The 16,719-nt window shown below is 46.6% G+C and overlaps 1 protein-coding gene across 1 annotated transcript; it reads left to right on the top strand.

Moving 5' to 3' along the window:
- Positions 1–2,665: 2,665 nt before the first annotated feature.
- LOC127697796 (alpha-1,3-mannosyl-glycoprotein 4-beta-N-acetylglucosaminyltransferase-like protein MGAT4E) lies at positions 2,666–6,511 on the top strand. Its single transcript, XM_052201067.1, is given in 5 exon segments — positions 2,666–2,731; positions 2,733–2,755; positions 2,757–2,806; positions 5,342–6,447; positions 6,449–6,511. Coding segments are annotated over 5 exon segments (1,308 nt in total).
- The last annotated feature ends 10,208 nt before the right edge of the window (positions 6,512–16,719 follow it).

Below are 16,719 nucleotides of genomic sequence, written 5' to 3'. Positions count from 1 at the left end.
AGAAACCCTGTCTCAAAAAAATCCAAATCCACAAAAAAAAAAAAAAGAAAAAGAAAAAGAAAAAAAGAAAACTTTAGGACCATGTGCATCGGCATTAGGAAAAGGATGAGCCAGGGGAAGGCCGGTGTCAGAAAGGAAGCAGTTCCAGGGGAATCAAAACTGTAGATCTGCTGAGAAAGAATTCAAAGTGGGCTAAAGTCCACACTCCCAAGGACTTGCTGTGTAAAATTTCAGAGAAGTGGGACAGAGCTTGAAACATGAGTTCAAGAGAGGTAGTATCCTTTTTGACTTTCCTTCCACAAGAAGATAACAGACCTGCTTTTTCCATGGTGACAAAGGCCCAGTAGAGAGGGAGAAGAGATCCTGCAAAAGAAAGAGGATGAAGGTGAGGCTGACAAACTCAGAAGGTGAGAGGGAGGAGGAGGAGGCCGGGAAGGAATCTCCTCCCGAGGGAAAGAGAGACTGGGCGGAGTCGCCGGGAAGCCCTGTGTGATGGGGCAGGCGCAGTGGTTCTCCGCTCACGGGCGGTTCTTGTGTTTCCCCAGGCGCGGTGGTCTCTGCATCTTTTTCTCCGAGCCGCGGCTGCTTTTTAGGGCAAATCACAATTTGTAGGTAGGGATTATGAAGCAGACAGTCATCACATGTATCCTGTAACTGTGTCCCTCTGGTGCTATGAGTGGGGGCTGGGACACAATAGTAACATCACATCACAGAGGGAGCCGAGCTCAGGGCAGTAAGCCGCAGAGACCTCAGGCTCTGTCGCTAACTCCTAGACTGACTCCCACTCCAGCTCCTCGTGCCCTTTGTTCTGCCTTCTCCAGAACTGTGTTGACCTGAGAAGGCCGAAGACCAGAATTCCCTGCTGCCCAGCACTGTCACAGGCAGGACCGAAGGGAACTGAGGTATGTCGATTGTGCTGAGGTCTTTTAACTAATTACACAGCCCTTCTCCACGAAGCATACTTGTCCATGTGTTTATGGTTTGGAGAAGTCTGGATCATCTGGGTGTCTTCTACAGAAGTTCATAAGTGAATTGCTCATGTGACAAAAAGCCTTAAGGAAAACTTGGAAGAAAAGTTTAATCTTTTTGTTTTTGTTTTTTTGTTTTTGGGTTTTTTTTTTTTTTTGGTAACTATTATCAAAAAACTAGTGGAGAGATGCGTGTGAAAACACTCGAACTGAAGAAGGGCTCCGCACTTAAGAGCGTGTTGATGCAATCTCAGAGGAGGACTGAGTTCAGTTTCTAGTAACCATGGCAGGCAGCTCACAACCACCTATAATTCTAGTTCTAGGGACCCAACCCTCTTCTGGCCTCCACAGGTACTGTGTTAACATGTACACAGACACAAGCACATAATTAAAAACAGAAAGAAAGAAAGAAAGAAAGAAAGAAAGAAAGAAAGAAAGAAAGAAAGAAAGAAAGAAAGAAAGAAAGAAAGAAAGAAAGAAAGAAAGAAACTTATGCCTGGCTGGTATGGTGGCATAGGTGGCATAATGCCCCAATCCTCTCACTTTGAAGGTAGAGGCAAGCAGTTTCAGGACAGCCAGAGCTATCCTGATGAGAGACCTTGTCTCTAAAAACAAAGGGTAATAATATTAATTAACTAGTTAATTAATTAAAAAATATTAAAGCCCACTAAACCGGGAGCCGTTCCTGAGAATGAAGGCGATTGGAGAATACTGTGGCCACTGGAGTGCAGGAACCACATGACTACAATTTCTTTGTGTCCTGAGTATACAGGGCAAGAATGGAACTCGTGGACAAGGCCCGTGGGAGCCTTGCTTCTCATAGCCGAGGAGCAATTGGAGAAGACAGTCAAGAACAGGGCCGGACGCAGCGGCCTTTGGGCCTGAACTGGCCTGTGTCCCAATAACCTGACACTCACTTAACTTACTCAAGGAAACAGAATCCTGTTCTAACTGAAGCCTAAGTATGCATAAAGACAGGAATATATTAAGAATATCTTTGAGCTGGGTGGTGGTGGCACAAGTCTTTAATCCCAGCACTCGGGAGGCAGAGACAGGTGGAGCTCTGAGTTGGAGGCCAGCCTGGTCTACACAGTGAGTTCCAGGACAGCCAGGGCTACACAGAGAAACCCTGTCATGAAACAAACAAACAAACAAACAAATAAAACAACAACAAAATCAGACCGTTAGCCACTACTGCCTGGCTAATAGTTTAACTTGTTTTTGTTTTAAATGCATAGAGTACAGTGTCCATCTGTTTCCTAGTACAATCTGACATGTTGATAACACTCCAGTTAGCCCTTACCATTCTGAGCATGGGAAGAGTTTGGGAAGAGATGAAACTCTAAACAAATATATGAAGAGAGGCAGCCAAATGTCATCCCAGGACAGGTAACCTTCTCTGGGAAGGGAACAAGGCTGTATTCTGTCAGGTTCCTAGATCAGTGTGTGTTCATGTAAATTAACAGTAATCTTAGGGCGGAGGAAGACGGGGCAGGAAGGAGAGCAGCCTCCCAATGTGCATGCTGACCTCTTGTAGGAGGCACACCCCAGCGCAGACAGATGCGGTGCTCCGTCAGACATTGCTTCAGGGCCTCTGTGGCCCTCATATTCCTGTGGCTCTTCACCATCCTGCAAGTCCCTGAGGAAAATGAAGACGTCAAAAATGTGGTGACTATTCTTAGGGAAACTGGGGGTACATGGTGGGAGAGCTGAGGAGAAGCAGGTTGCCCAAGACCCCTGGACTTTCCATCCAAACCTTTCCTTCCCTCTGAGCGGAACTGGGTGTGGCTACCCATTATCCTGTAAGTTAGCCACATTTGCTAGTCATGTTTCTCAAGGTAAGAGACAAAACGGATTCCACCAGAGCCCAGGGATCTTTTAGCTCATGGCCAGGCACTTGCGCTGGACTCTCTCTACCTAAAAAGGCCTATGGGAAGTTGGGAGAAATAGAGTCTGTTGTTTTATGAAAGGATCTGTATTTTTTGCTTTTGTCAACGGTCCAGGTCATCAACCATGGCAGTAAGAAGAACTCCAGACCACTAGATGCCTGGCAGAGCATCACCTCCAAGTATCTGAAAGAAATCCATCAGAGAAGAAAGAGTGAGTGCCAGGGGGCGGGAGGGTGCAGTGTCACGGGAAGAGGAGGACCACAGGAGGGAAGATGATGGGAAAGAGGAGGGCAGGAGAAAAGGCACACTTGAATCTGCCTGACAACTCCCTCCCGTCCCAGGACATGGACAAATCAAGAGTATGAGGAAGGAAGGACAGACAGAGGTAGCTGTTTTAAATAGGTTGAATCAGGGGATGAAGGATAGTTCAGTGGTTAGGGGCATGTGCTGTTCCTCCTAAGGATCTGCGTTCACATTTTCAGCATCTCTCTTTCTCTCTTTCTCTCTCTCTCTCACATACACACATACATACCACACACCATGCATATATATAGCACTCATACACATACATACACATATACAAAAACACTAAAAAAAATACGTGAAAATATATTGATCACATATGATAGTTCTTCACCTTACATTGTATATACATTCATCTGCAACACCATACATCTTCACATTGGGTAAACAAGGAGTGTAACTCCCTTGTGTAATTTAACATTTCAATTTTCAATTATGATTATGCCCTAGGAATGGTTGGCTATGTGCCTTTTGTGGGATGGGTGGGGGGAGTGGATGACCCTGTGGCTTTTTGTTTGTTCATTTTGAAAAAGGGTCTCAGCCGGGCGGTAGTGGTGCACACCTGTAATCCCAGCACTCTGGGAGGCAGAGGCAGGCGGATTTCTGAGTTCGAGGCCAGCCTGGTCTACAGAATGAGTTCCAGGACAGCCAAGGCTGCACAGAGAAACCCTGTCTTGAAAAAACCAAAACCAAAAAAAAAAAAAAAAGTGTGGCTAAAGTTGTCTACATGCATTTTTAGGTAGAAGAATTCAATGACTAAACAAAATATATCAGTGAAAAAGAAGATTTAATCACTGGTGGGAAAAAATAAAGTTAGTCATTGTAAGAAAGAGCAATCACTGGATTAAAGAATATTGGAGAGAGGAGGGTCTTAGATCACAGAGCCCAAATCCTTTTGGTTTTATGGGTTTTAGGACTAAGCTCAGGGGTGAAAGGAATTGGCCAACAACACAGTCAGAAGTGACAGAACTGGGGTAAAAATCCTGGGCCAGGGAAACAGAACAGTATAGATTCGGTGCTCTCCCAGAGTGTGTGCATGTCTTAGCACCAAAGGAGGAGGCAAGGGCTCTGTCAGCTTCCACCTGCAGTTGATGGTCATCACTCTGGAAGTCAAGATAAGGACTCTCAGGAACCTGGAGGCGAGGGCAGATGCAGAAGCCATGGAGGGACGCTGCTTACTGGCTTGCTCTGTGTGCTTTCTTCCAGGGCCACCTGCCCGGGGCGGCCCCACCCACAGGGAGCTGAGCCCTCCCACTCAAAAATCATTAATCAAGAAAATGTTCACAGACTTGCCTATAGGCCCAACTTATGAAGGCAATTTTTTTTCCAATTAAGATTCCCCTTTTCTGGATATTTCTAGCTTCTTGTTACATTGGCAAAAACCAAGAGTGCATGAGAACAATAGAAAAGCCTTGGGCTCCTGGATTCTAGAAAAAGTCTCTTTCTTTCTTCCTTTCTTTCTTTCTTTCTTTCTTTCTTTCTTTCTTTCTTTCTTTCTTTCTTTTTATTTCTCTTTTTCTTTCTTTCTTTCTTCTTTCTCTTTTTCTTTCTTTTTTTTTCCTTTCTTTCTTTTTTATAATGTATCTTCTTTAAAGGGACCATTGGGAAGATAGGTTGGCTGAGAGACTTAAAGCAGAAGGAATTATAATAACCATGACAATTAGCAGATATTTATCAAGCTCTTTAGTCACAAGCTTCAGGTTTGAGAAAAGACTCAGAAGGGCTCTGGCACACAGCTGCAATCTCAACACTTAGGAGGCTGAGGCAGGAGAACCGCTAAGAGTTCAAGGTCAGCTTAGACAACAAAGTGAGTTCTAGGGCAGCAAGGTCTACACAGAAAGACCTTGGCTTGTTGGTGGTGGTGGTGGTTGGTTGGTTGGTCAGGCAGTTGTAAGCTTCCGAACATGGGTACAGGGAACCAAACGTGTATCTTCTGCAAGACCAGAGAATAAGCCACTGCTCCAGGCCTACTCTCAGCACTCTAAGGTTTATTTTATTCATGCCAGGGTCTCACCATGCTATGTAGCCCATACTGAATTCATGTCCTCCTACCTCAGCTTCCTTAGCACCAAGATCACACTGCAGTCCTGCCTTACTGTGTTTCGCCATCAGCTTCTCTCATCTTTTTGAACACTCCCATCACTGCCATCCACTGACAGTTGTCCTTATTTTACCTCTCAGCATGGTTGACAGTGGGGATCACCTCAGAGTCACAACAGGGTCAAAACGGCCTCTTGGATACCCTGGCCTCTCTTTACCACGCGTCCTCCCTATCTGAGCAGAGACAAATGACAGTACTAGTCCACCTGGCCAACTCTGATCCCACCTGGCTCAAGAGGACTGTCTTCCACATATCAAATCTCTACAGGTCCCAAATCTTGAGAGGGCAATTACTACTGATCCATGCCCCACCCGATGTCTACCCCACTGTGAATAATGTCCAGAAGGAGATCTCTCAGGAGCAGATCTACTCCAAGCAGAATGTAGATCATGCTTTCCTTATGAGCTTTGCCACAAAACTCTCCACTTATTTCCTGCTGATAGAGGACAATGTCTTTTGTGCCCCCAATTTTCTCAACCACATTCGCTCAAAGGTGATCTACAGGAAGCCCAACACGTGGGTGCTCCTAGAGTTCTCTAATATGGGCATCCTGGGCAAACTTCTCCACAGCAGGGACCTTCCACTCCTGGCCCGCTTCCTCCTCCTCTTCCACAAAGAGCGACCTCTCGATTGGCTGATCCGTCATTTCAGTACCCTCCTGGCCCAGCAAAGTCCAATCCTCTGCAGACCATTTCTGTTTTACCACAGGTTGACTCACTTCACTTCTGAGAACAAGACCTTAACAGGCCAGGAGAGGGATCCTACGGATCTGCACATCCTCTCTGGAACTGTTTACACGGACATGATGTTCTCAGATGTCCATTCCCCACAGGAGGCCTACACTCCCGATGAGTCGTTCTTTTGGTCCTACAATGTCAGTACAGGGAACTATCTGATAGTGATTTTGGACAATCCGGCAAACCTCATCAGAGTACAAGTAAGGACAGGCTCCATCATGGATGGGAAGTACATCCTGGAGAAAGGACAGGTGGAGCTCGGCTATGAGCCTGAAGGGGTACCCCCAAACTGTACCAGCTTTGCCCTGCTGGGCCGCCTCGTGCAGGGGCAGATGGATCAGCTCATTCTGAAAAGCGTTGGGTGTGAAGTAAGTTGCGTGAAGCTGGCAGTGAATGCTAATCAGCTCGGTGGCCTCATGATCAGGCATATCTACATCTGGGGGGAAAACCGCCAAAAACAGAAAAGATGACCGAAAAGACAATGGGTTGATGTATTGGCGTATGAACAATTAAAAGCTCAAACCATTTCATCTAGCCAATCTGAGAAATCCAAGGGAATGGCGGCAGGAAGGCAGGCTCGTGTTCCCAAACGGAGCACCCTCAGCCCCAGCCTTTGGTGGCCCTACGCACCCTGCTCACCGGGTTTGAAGAGGAAGACTCAGACAGGCTCAGACATGTAGGACATTTCTATCATCCGCCACCCCTGCCCCAGGTGAGAAGGGAGGGGCGGTTCAGAGTAGGCTCCCCCTCCCCCGTTCTGGCTGGGCTACTTTAAAAAACCTGAGATTCAAGAAGCAGTAAGTATGTCACAAGAGATAGGACAGAGAAGCCAGGGTCCCTGACTTCCCGCTAGCAGCATCTCCTATTACCTTCCTTCCATCAGTGTGGGTGGAGACAGGTATCCGCTGGTAGCAGGAGGAAGTGTGGGGGTGATAATGGTCTAGTGGTCTCACTGGGTCTGGGATATATGACAGAGGTGACATCTCTGTGGGGCTACTGTGACAATCGTGTGTGATTTAAGTGTGAGAGGGCTCATAATCATAAAGCAAAAATACTTCACATGGGGTCATGATGTCACCCAAGTTCCATCAGAGGGCTGGAGAGATGACTCAGCCGTTAAGAGCACTGACTGCTCTTCCAGAGGTCCTGAGTTCAGTTCCCAGCAACCACATGGTGACTCCCAGTCATCCGTCACGGGATCTGGTGCACTCTTCTGGTGTGTCTGAAGATAGCTACAGTGTGCTCATATAAAAATAAATAGATAAATAAATAAATAAATAAATAAAGCGAGCAAGCACTGGCTGCTCTTCCTGCGAACCCTCATTTGATTCCCAGCCTGCACGTGGCTCAGAACTGTCTATTACTCCATCTCCAAGGGATCTCAACACCCTCTTTTAGCCTCTGCAGACATCTGTACATTCATGGTGTGCAGACATGCATTCAGGAAAAACATTCATACACATAAAATAGAAATAAAGTTCTTCAGTGGCTTCCCATAGCTGCTGGGTCACAGCTGTTTTTAACGCAGCCGCCACCTGGGTCAGTTCATGGCTAACCTTTGTCTGAGGCAGAGTTCCCCTGGCGCCTTTTGAGGGGCTGAGCTCATCCCCTGCCCTTGTTCTTTTGCATGTGCTGTGTTCTGGCTGAGGCCTGAATCTGCTCCACCTTGCTCACCCTCTGTCCTTAGCTTATTTCTGCCACCACCAAGACCACCAAGGCCAGGCTCTGTTTCCTGCTCCCTTCAGACCTTTGTCTTCTTTTTTGCAGGTCTTACAGAGGTATGGCTGTTTAAGGTCCTTTAGACCCCAAACGCATGCTTTCTGAGATTAGAAAATGGCATGTCTATTTCTTCATCTCTGTGTGCCTGAGGCCTCACAGGGGACTTGACACACAGTAGGAATTTTATCTGCTGAAAACCAGATCAGAGGCAGCTGAACCTCCAGTTACCCCAAGTCTGAGGTAACCGGTCACCAGTGACCACACCCCAGACACTCCGCCAGCCAGGCACCTGCCATGTCTACCAGAAGAATCAAGGGAGGTGTCTTTTCTTTGTCAAGACTCAAAATATCAATTGGAGAACCAGCCTGCCTCCATCTTAGGCTCAAAAGCCATCTTATAGGGAAGACAAACTAGGCTCACTCCTGTTTATGGTTAAACCTGTTTCTCAAGGGCTGGGCTATGCCCTACCTGTCACCTCACTACAAATGCTTCTGTACTACCTGTCCCAGGAGTGGCAATCATGTCTTCGTTTCAAAAAGTTGTTTATGACCAACTTGCAACCCTACCTTTGCCTCCAAAGGTTATAATGACTACTATCTATGACTGTCTTGTTATGACTAACTTGCTATCCCCACCTTGAAACCATGTCTTTGCTTCAGGAAGCCATGAGGACTAACCTGTTATGCATATTTTCTGCATTTGCCTGCCAAATTCCCCATTTGGAGCCCCTATACCCCAGAGCTAGAAAATCCTTCCTCACATCCAGTGCTGAGCCTTTGAACCTTAGTGGGAGGCAACCCATGTACACAAATAGAAAAGCTTGCTTTAATTTGATCATGATGATTTGGGTCAGCCATCTTTCTCCTCCCATCTTTGGGATTAGCATCACCTACATCTTCCCTCTAGACTCCTCTTTGAGACCCTGGAACTCAGTCTATTTACCACATCACCTTTAGGTTTGGGCTGTTCTGTGGACCAATCAGCAAACCAATGGATGCCACCCTCTCTCTGTGTTAACTATAGAACAACACCTGGCATTCTTAGTCTGGATGTGTGCTGTCTTAGACATATGATCATGGACACATTTCTGCAGCAGAACACAGGGATACTTCACAAAACAGTTGCCATCGTGAGGTATCCCAATTAACATCTGTGTCAGACGCTGTGCTAAGCACTTCCAGTGCCTTCTTCAGTACAGCTCAGTGCAACAGGCCCCATTTATCTTATGTTACCTTTGAGGTGTATAATTGAGGCCCGGAGTGGGTGAAAGAGACATGCTCACGCCACTATTAAGCTGTGTGAAGTTGGACAGACTCCTGTCAGAGGCCCAGGCTCCTTCCAGTCCAGCAGCTACACTCGGAATCCTTTTTTCTTTCAAGTCAGAGGTCACACAGATCCAAAGTAGGCTGAAGTTATCTAGACCCAGTTCAGTCAGCAGCTGGAAGGGTTGTCTCCCAAAGCCAACTTGGGACTTGTGTCTCTGTGATCATGTCAGAGACATGGGATGCACAGACTCCCTCATAGGAATGAACTCTCACCTCCTTAATAACTTTCACAGGATCCCCAGGAATGATGATGGACAAAAACCAGATGCAGGTCTAGGGATCTACCTTCATAGCAGAGTGCTCATCCGCCATGTATGTACAAGACCCTCGGTTCAATCCTAACATGGGGTGGGGGAACAGGATGCAGCCGATTACAGTGTATTCAAAAGTGGTAGGAATTTGAGTCCATGGACTTGGGTTCAAGTTTGCTAACATCAAGATGTTAGGGACCATATTTTAAAACTCTGTTTTTGTTTGGGCATGGAATGTCAGGCGGAGGAATGATTTTTAAGGTACGCACCATCTGATCATACTGTTTCCTCAAATATCTGGGGCCCTAGGGCTGTGGTTTTCAATGCTGGCGGCTTCATTCAGGAAGGTTATAAAAACCAGACGTGGACCCACTCTGGACCAGCTCCACAGTGGCTCCAGGGTGAAGCTGGGAGTCATCAGCAGTTCTTAAAAGCTGTCCTTCTTGAGGCCGGGGAGACAGTACAGCAGCTAACAGCACCTGTTGCTCTTGCAGAGGACTTAAATCTGATGCCCTCTTCTGATTGCGGAGGGCACTGGGCACCAGGCATGCATGTGGTCCATGGGTACAAACCCTCCCCAGGGATTCTGGTATAGTCCAAGATAATCACATCTTGTTCCATTGCTCTGTCCTTTGTACCCTGGGAAGAGGAGGGAGCTAAGCAACTTTCCATCAAGTTCTGAGCAGTGTTCCTTAGAGCTCAGACTTCTCTGTCTATGTTGGGTCCTCGCCCCCTGTTGTCCTGTTGGCCCATGAGAAGCCTTGTACCTGTCCACCAGGATGGCCATAATTCCATCGCTATGTGTGTGTGTCATCAAGAGGAAAGCTTGAGGCAGCTGTGCCTACAATCTCCACTTGAGAGGATACTTTGAGACCAACCTGAGCTATATAATGAAACCCCATCTCAGAAAAGAAAAGGAAGGAAAACTCAATCATCTCTCAGCAATTTTCAACCTATGGTCCAGCGATAAAGTCAGGGAGGGAAATGACCAAATGAGCTTCCAAGCCAGCGAAGCCAATGGAAGGAAGGTGCCAGAAGCCCCTATGCATGGTCCCTCAGCCACCTGTGCCTGCCTGGCTGGTGAGGACCTCACGTGGGGGTCCATGATCAGATGAGTTGGAGCTACTGTCATTATTTCCAGGTGCCCACTTCAAAGGAAGCTTGCGTTTTTGATGTCTCCGGGCTCCCAGAGCTATTGAAAGGCTTAATAGGAGACTCTCTTACTGGATGGCACAGCTCCTTCATGTGCCAACCTGTAATGGTGGCACCGTACCCAAGACAAAGATGTCTGTATTGTCCCTTCCTCATGAGAGCAACACTGTGATTCATGTAGCATTCAGTATTTGCATTTCTGACTTATTTCACAAACTTTTAGCCACTAAGCAGTAAATCTGGTCTGTTCTAAGCTGCTTCTCTAAGATGCTATCACCCAAGATTGTGGCCTACATTACCCTTGACATGATTCCCAACCACTGGTGTGTAATTACTTTTGTAGGGTCCTCTTTCCAAACTCTCCAGTAAGTGTTGGGATTCAGTTATTTTCAAGTTCCGTGGTTGTTTAAATATACTTGGTCCAGGGAATTGGCACTATTTGGAGGTGTGACCTTATTGGAGGAAGTATGTCACTGTGAAGGTTGGGCTTTGAGACCCTCCTCCTAGCTGCCTGGAAGTTAGTCTTCCCCTAGCAACCTTCAAATCAAAATGTAGAACTCTCAGCTCCTCCTGCACCATGCCTATGTGGATGTTGCCATGATAAAGGACCTGAACCTCTAACCCTGTAAGCCAGCCCCAGTTAAATGTTGCCTTGGTCATGGTGTCTCTTCACAGCAACTCCCACTAAGACAAGTTCCTTCCATACCTCACCCTTCCCAGGTTCAATGTAGTGTTGAGCACACTCCCGTGTCCAGCTAGCCAGCTGTTGCATAAAGCAGATCCTAGGGCAGACAGCTGTGATATCCAATGTCTTTCCAGCTAAAGCAATTGGTACTCTGACATTAATGAATCAAAACAGAAGAACAACTCTGTCTTTTCTGTGCCCCTACCATTGACATCTTGTGTACTTGAATAGAGCACTCAAATAATGCCTAACGAACAGATTGCTCCACTTAATGGAATTCTTCTTCCAATACTTCCAATACTTAAACAAAAAGGTTTAGAAGAAGCTACACCCTTACCTTCTACAGCAGCAGTTCTCAATCTGTGAGTCGAGACACCCACAGGGGTCCCATATCATATCCCCTGCATATCAGATATTTACACTATGATTTGTAACAATATCAAAATTACAGTTATAAAGTAGCAACAAAATAATTCTATGCTTAGGGTTCACCACAACATGAGGAACTGGATTAAAGGGTTGCAACAATGGGAAGGTTGAGAACCAATGCTCCAAAGCAAGTCCAGGTCATTTGTGTATAATTACCACACTTTAAAAGCCTTCATAATTGGCACTCTTCTCGACAGTGCTCATAGCGCCATCTCTGGTTGAGTGGATGTGAATAGAATTTGAGGGCAATTACACAGAGTTCAGATTTCTCAGCTTTTCAAATTTTTTTAAAATAAAACTATCTCCGTAATGAAGTCATTTATAAGGATTCGATTTCAATGTAGGGCTCTCCTCTTCCCTTCCATACTTAGCTCGGACTTAATCGAAGTACAGAACAGTCTTTACTCATTCACCATTTACCAAATACTGATGCTAGTTCAGGGGCGGGGGCTAGGTCCTGGGAAAACTCCATCCCAACCCTTAAAACTCGTAAGGAAGGGGCTCAGTAAAATACTAGATGTGATCCAAAAAACAAAAACAAGTGCTCGTGGTGTTAAATTTCCTTTTCCCAGATTTCCCCACTGCAGTCAGGCATATACATCTGGTTCCCACAAGCTGAGGATCCATCATCACCCTGGCTTTGAATCGGCCTGTAACCCTGTCTGTGTTTGTCTTGTACAACTATCTCTCTGCTGCATTTCTCACCTGCGCTGCTCTGCACACCTCTTTTTTTTTTTTTTCCCAATCATACCGAGTCCTATTTATGACTCCTGGATTTCTACTTACCACATGAAACATTTATTATTCCCATTTATATTAATTTCCTAGGTCTAATGAACAAAACACATTTGTGACTCAAAGCAGCAGGAGAAATTGTGGTTTGTTTGTTTGTTTGTTTGTTTGTTTGTTTTCAGCCAGAGGTGGTGCACATCTTTGTTCCTGGTGCTTGGGAGGCAGAGGCAGGGGGATCTCTGTGAGTACAAGGCCAGCAAGTTCTAGGATAGCCAGGGCTACAGAGAGAAACCCTGTCAGAAGAGGAGGAGGGGGCTGGAGAGATGGCTCAGTGGTTAAGAGCTCCGACTGCTCTTCCAGAGGACCTGACTTCAAATCCCAGCAACCACATGGTAGCTCACAACCGTTCGTAACAAGATCTGACTCCCTCTTCTGGAGTGTTTGAAGACAGCTACAGTGTACTTACATATAATAAATAAATCTTTTTAAAAAAGGGGGGGGGGCTGGAGAGATAGCTCAGCGGTTAAGAGCACTGACTGCTCTTCCAGAGGTCCTGAGTTCAAATCCCGGCAACCACATGGTGGCTCACAACCATTTGTAATGAGATCTGACTCCCTCTTCTGGAGTGTCTGAAGGCAGCTACAGTAAACTTACATATAATAAATAAATAAAAAGAGGAAGAGGAAGGGGGAGAAAAATAATTTTTTCATTGTTCCTTATTTTTACTTAAAAATGTTTGTGTTATTTTTAGTTACATGTATGTGTGGGCATTGTATGTACATGTGAGTGTGGGTACCCAGGCAGTCCAGAGGAACTGAAGTTATAGGAGACTGTGAGCATCCCAACATAAGTGCTGGGAACTAAACTCAAGTCCTCTAGAAGGGCTACAAGTGTTCCTCACATTGGAGACATCTTTCCTGGTCACTCATCTTTAAAAATAGCTGCAAGGACCTTATTTCCACTGAAAAGAAACTCCTAGGTGCTGGGGATTAGGACTTCAGAAGGTGATCTGGGAAGACACAAGTTTTTTTTTTATAATAACTTATCTTGTATTTTATGTATGTTGGTGTTTTCACTGCATGTTTGTCCGTGTGAAGGTATCAGATCCCCTGAAATGGGGGCCATAGACACCTGTGAGCTTCCATGTGAGTACTAAGAATTGAACCCCAGTCCTCCGGAAGAACAGCCAGTGCTCATCACTGAACCATCTCTCCAACCTGGAAAGAACCCAATTTAATCCATGATACTTCCCAGTGATTCTGAGGTCTCTCTTTGTGTGTGTGTGTGAGTGTGTGTGTGTCTGTGTGTGTGTGTTTTTTTTATTTTTAAAATCTGAACTCTCAGCCTGGAGAGATGTGGCTCAGCGGTTGAGAGCACTGATTGCTCTTCCAGAGGTCCTGAGTCCAATTTCCAGCAACCATAAGGTGGCTCACAACCATCTCTTCTAGTGTGTCTGAAGACAACTACAGTGTACTCATATACATAAAATAAATAATTCTTTTTTAAAAAATCGGAAGTCTCAAGAGGCCTATAACTTGTTTTTACTCTAAAGTCTAATTACACTGGTGAGGTCTGTGAAGATGAGAAACTAGAAAGGAAGGACCTCCCCACAGTCTTTGCAGCTAAGGCCTCAGACATGGGGGCAGCCATCTTGGGTTGCCCCAACCAATCCCACACAGTGAGGGTGAATACCACCATCTAGTCCTGCCTCTTACAGAATCATGAGTGGAGAAAAGACGATGGTTATAAACTACCTAGTCAGGGTTAGTTTGGTGGTGGTTTGGTTTTTCGAGACAGAGTTCCCCTGTGTAGCACCGACTGTCCTGGAACTAACTTTGTAGACCATCCTGGCCTTGAATTTAGAGATCCGCCTGCCTCTGTCTCACAAGTGCTGGGATTAAAATCCACGCCACCACCTCCCAGCCCTGGGTAGTTTATAATACAGCAAAAGGTAAATGAAAGAATCCTGGGCCACTTTCTTTTTTTTTTTTTTTAATTTATTTATTTATTATATGTAAGTACACTGTAGCTGTCTTCAGACACTCCAGAAGAGGGTGTTGGATCTAGTTATAGATGGTTGTGAGCCACCATGTGGTTGCTGGGATTTGAACTCAGGACCTCTGGAAGAGCAGTCAGTGCTCTTAACCGCTAAGCCATCTCTCCAGCCTGCTGGGCCGCTTTCTTAATGACTGCTTGATTCCTTCCTCGAGCTATCAGGGCCCAGTGTCTGCCCACTGCTCAGAGAAGTGCTTGGGTCTCACTGCTGGCTGAGTGGCTGGGAATGGGGACAAAGTTGGGCCTGTATAAAGTGAATAGCCCCTCTGACCTACCTAAAAGCTTCTCGGTGCCTGGGTGAGAGGCAGGGCCTCTGGGAGGGCAGGGGAGGGCCAGAGGGGACTGAGAAATACTTTGTTCAGGTGGGCTCCCAGCCAGAGCCCGGACGCACAGAACAGACTGTGTCCTGAAACCTGGGGCGGGGGTGGGGGGAGAGGAGGATCACAAGAAGCAAGTGGCCTTGGCTACGGGGAAATTGGAATAATTAACCATTAAGAATGAGTGTCTGCAAAAGAGTGTAATTGGGGAGACTGGAGAGTTATAGAGACGCACAAAGAAGTGGTTTCGTAGAATGGGAACAGAGGGTTATTATCTAGAGACCCGTGGTGGAGAAGAGAGTACTTAAATACAGAAAGGCCCCTTTCCTCCTCTGTGGAGGGTTACAGTGGCAGTGACTGATAATGGCTGAACTCCTCGGACTTCGGCACTGTGTAGCCGCTCCTCCAGCCGCTCTGAGGTAAGCAGCATTGTTCTCTTGTCTGGTTTCACAGAGCAGGGGACTGGGGTTGGGCTCCATGGCCAAGAACACAGAGGTGGAGCTGGCAGAGCTAGGATTCAAGGGCAGGCATTCAGAGTCTGCACTCTTAATGACCAATGCATTAAAGTCATTGCTGAGGTCCAGCATAGTGGATATCCATGCCTAACTTACCTGTACCAGGGCCCACTCTGAGTCCAGCAAGATGGCTCCGCTGGGCAAGGGTACTTGTTTCCAAGTCTGACAACCTGAGTCTAATGACTCTGGACTCTGCATGGTAGAAAGAGGGACATGACCCTTGCATATTTGTCCTCTGACTTCCACACCACCCCAACATATGTACACATACATACTTGAGCATTAAAAACAAATATTCAGCAACAACAGACCCCAGCACACTCTGCTCTCAAAGGTCCGCACATCTCCCCCTTCTCAGTCCCAGCCCAGCCTTCCTTAGGGTAATGAGATGGGATCTCCTGCCTCTTCCTTGGACACACAGCCTGTTTTCACCAACCTCCCTGGCACCCTAAGTATAGGCCTTAGGGATCTACTTCGTTCTAAGACAATATACTGCTCGCTCTGTCTTGATCCTTCGTGGTTTGCCTAGTCAACCGCTCAGTCCTCACAATCCTGTCAGGAGCTCCCGTCTGCTCCGCTTCTGGCTCTCACTCAAGCGTCCACTCAGAATGGTCCCATTACGCTGGGATTTGTTCACAGGATAGCTTCCTCTTCCTAGCTCTGTTCCTGTTCAGCCCAAACTCATAGCAAGTAGGTGTCATGCCTCATGTGCTGGAAAACTCTCAGAAGCAGCCATGTCTGGGGATTCTAGCACTTTATCAAGGCTGGAGAGAGGGTGGGGGGGAGGGGCGGAGGGAGAGAGAGAACACAGGCTGCTGTTGGGTCTCTTCTATTCCCCTAGGGGAACAGCACAAATTGTGACTAATTCCTTTCTTTTTGTGATGCTTAGCAAATCTGCTTTTTGAGACGAGTCTTACTAAGTGGCTCAGGCTAGATTGGAACGTGAGATTCTCTTGCCTCTACTTCCCAGGTTTGTATCCTTTCTTGGAGGGGTAGGTGAATAAATGGGACGGTTTGAAGTGGTTTCACTCTGTACCTTAGGCTGGCCTTGAACTCACCAAGTACCTTAGACAGGCCTTGAACTCACCAAGTATCCTGACACTCTCATCTGGTCTCCATCTCTCCCTCTCTCCAATTCTTTGCTTTTTTCTATCCCCCTTCCCCCTCCTCCAATTTCTACTCTCTCTCCCCCACCCATAAAGGTTGAGCCCAGGCATGCTCAGTTTGTCCTCAGGCCGGAAGCCTGCTTGCTAAATTCTAACAGAGGTTCGGTTACAGGCCCTGGATGACCTCTAGAGCTCCTTCTACTTGGGCCAACCCTCTACTCTGCTCCTTTGATCACTATTTGGAGGCCTCTGTGGGGCCTGTTCCCCGTGGATTCCTGGGGCTTGTTAGAGACAGGTAACTCTGCCTGCAGAAAGTCACGCAGGGCCAAGGTCATCGATGTGCTGCGGGTTTCTGTGGCACCACTTGAGATGGGATTCACAGTCAAGCCCACTTCGAGCCCTTAAGATTCATTAAGGGTCAACAGACTCAAACTT

The sequence above is a fragment of the Apodemus sylvaticus genome, chromosome 12 (genome assembly GCF_947179515.1).
Source record: "Apodemus sylvaticus chromosome 12, mApoSyl1.1, whole genome shotgun sequence".
Lineage (NCBI taxonomy): Eukaryota > Metazoa > Chordata > Mammalia > Rodentia > Muridae > Apodemus > Apodemus sylvaticus.
Note: the sequence above shows the minus strand (reverse complement) of the source record. Positions and strands in the feature narration are given on the sequence as shown.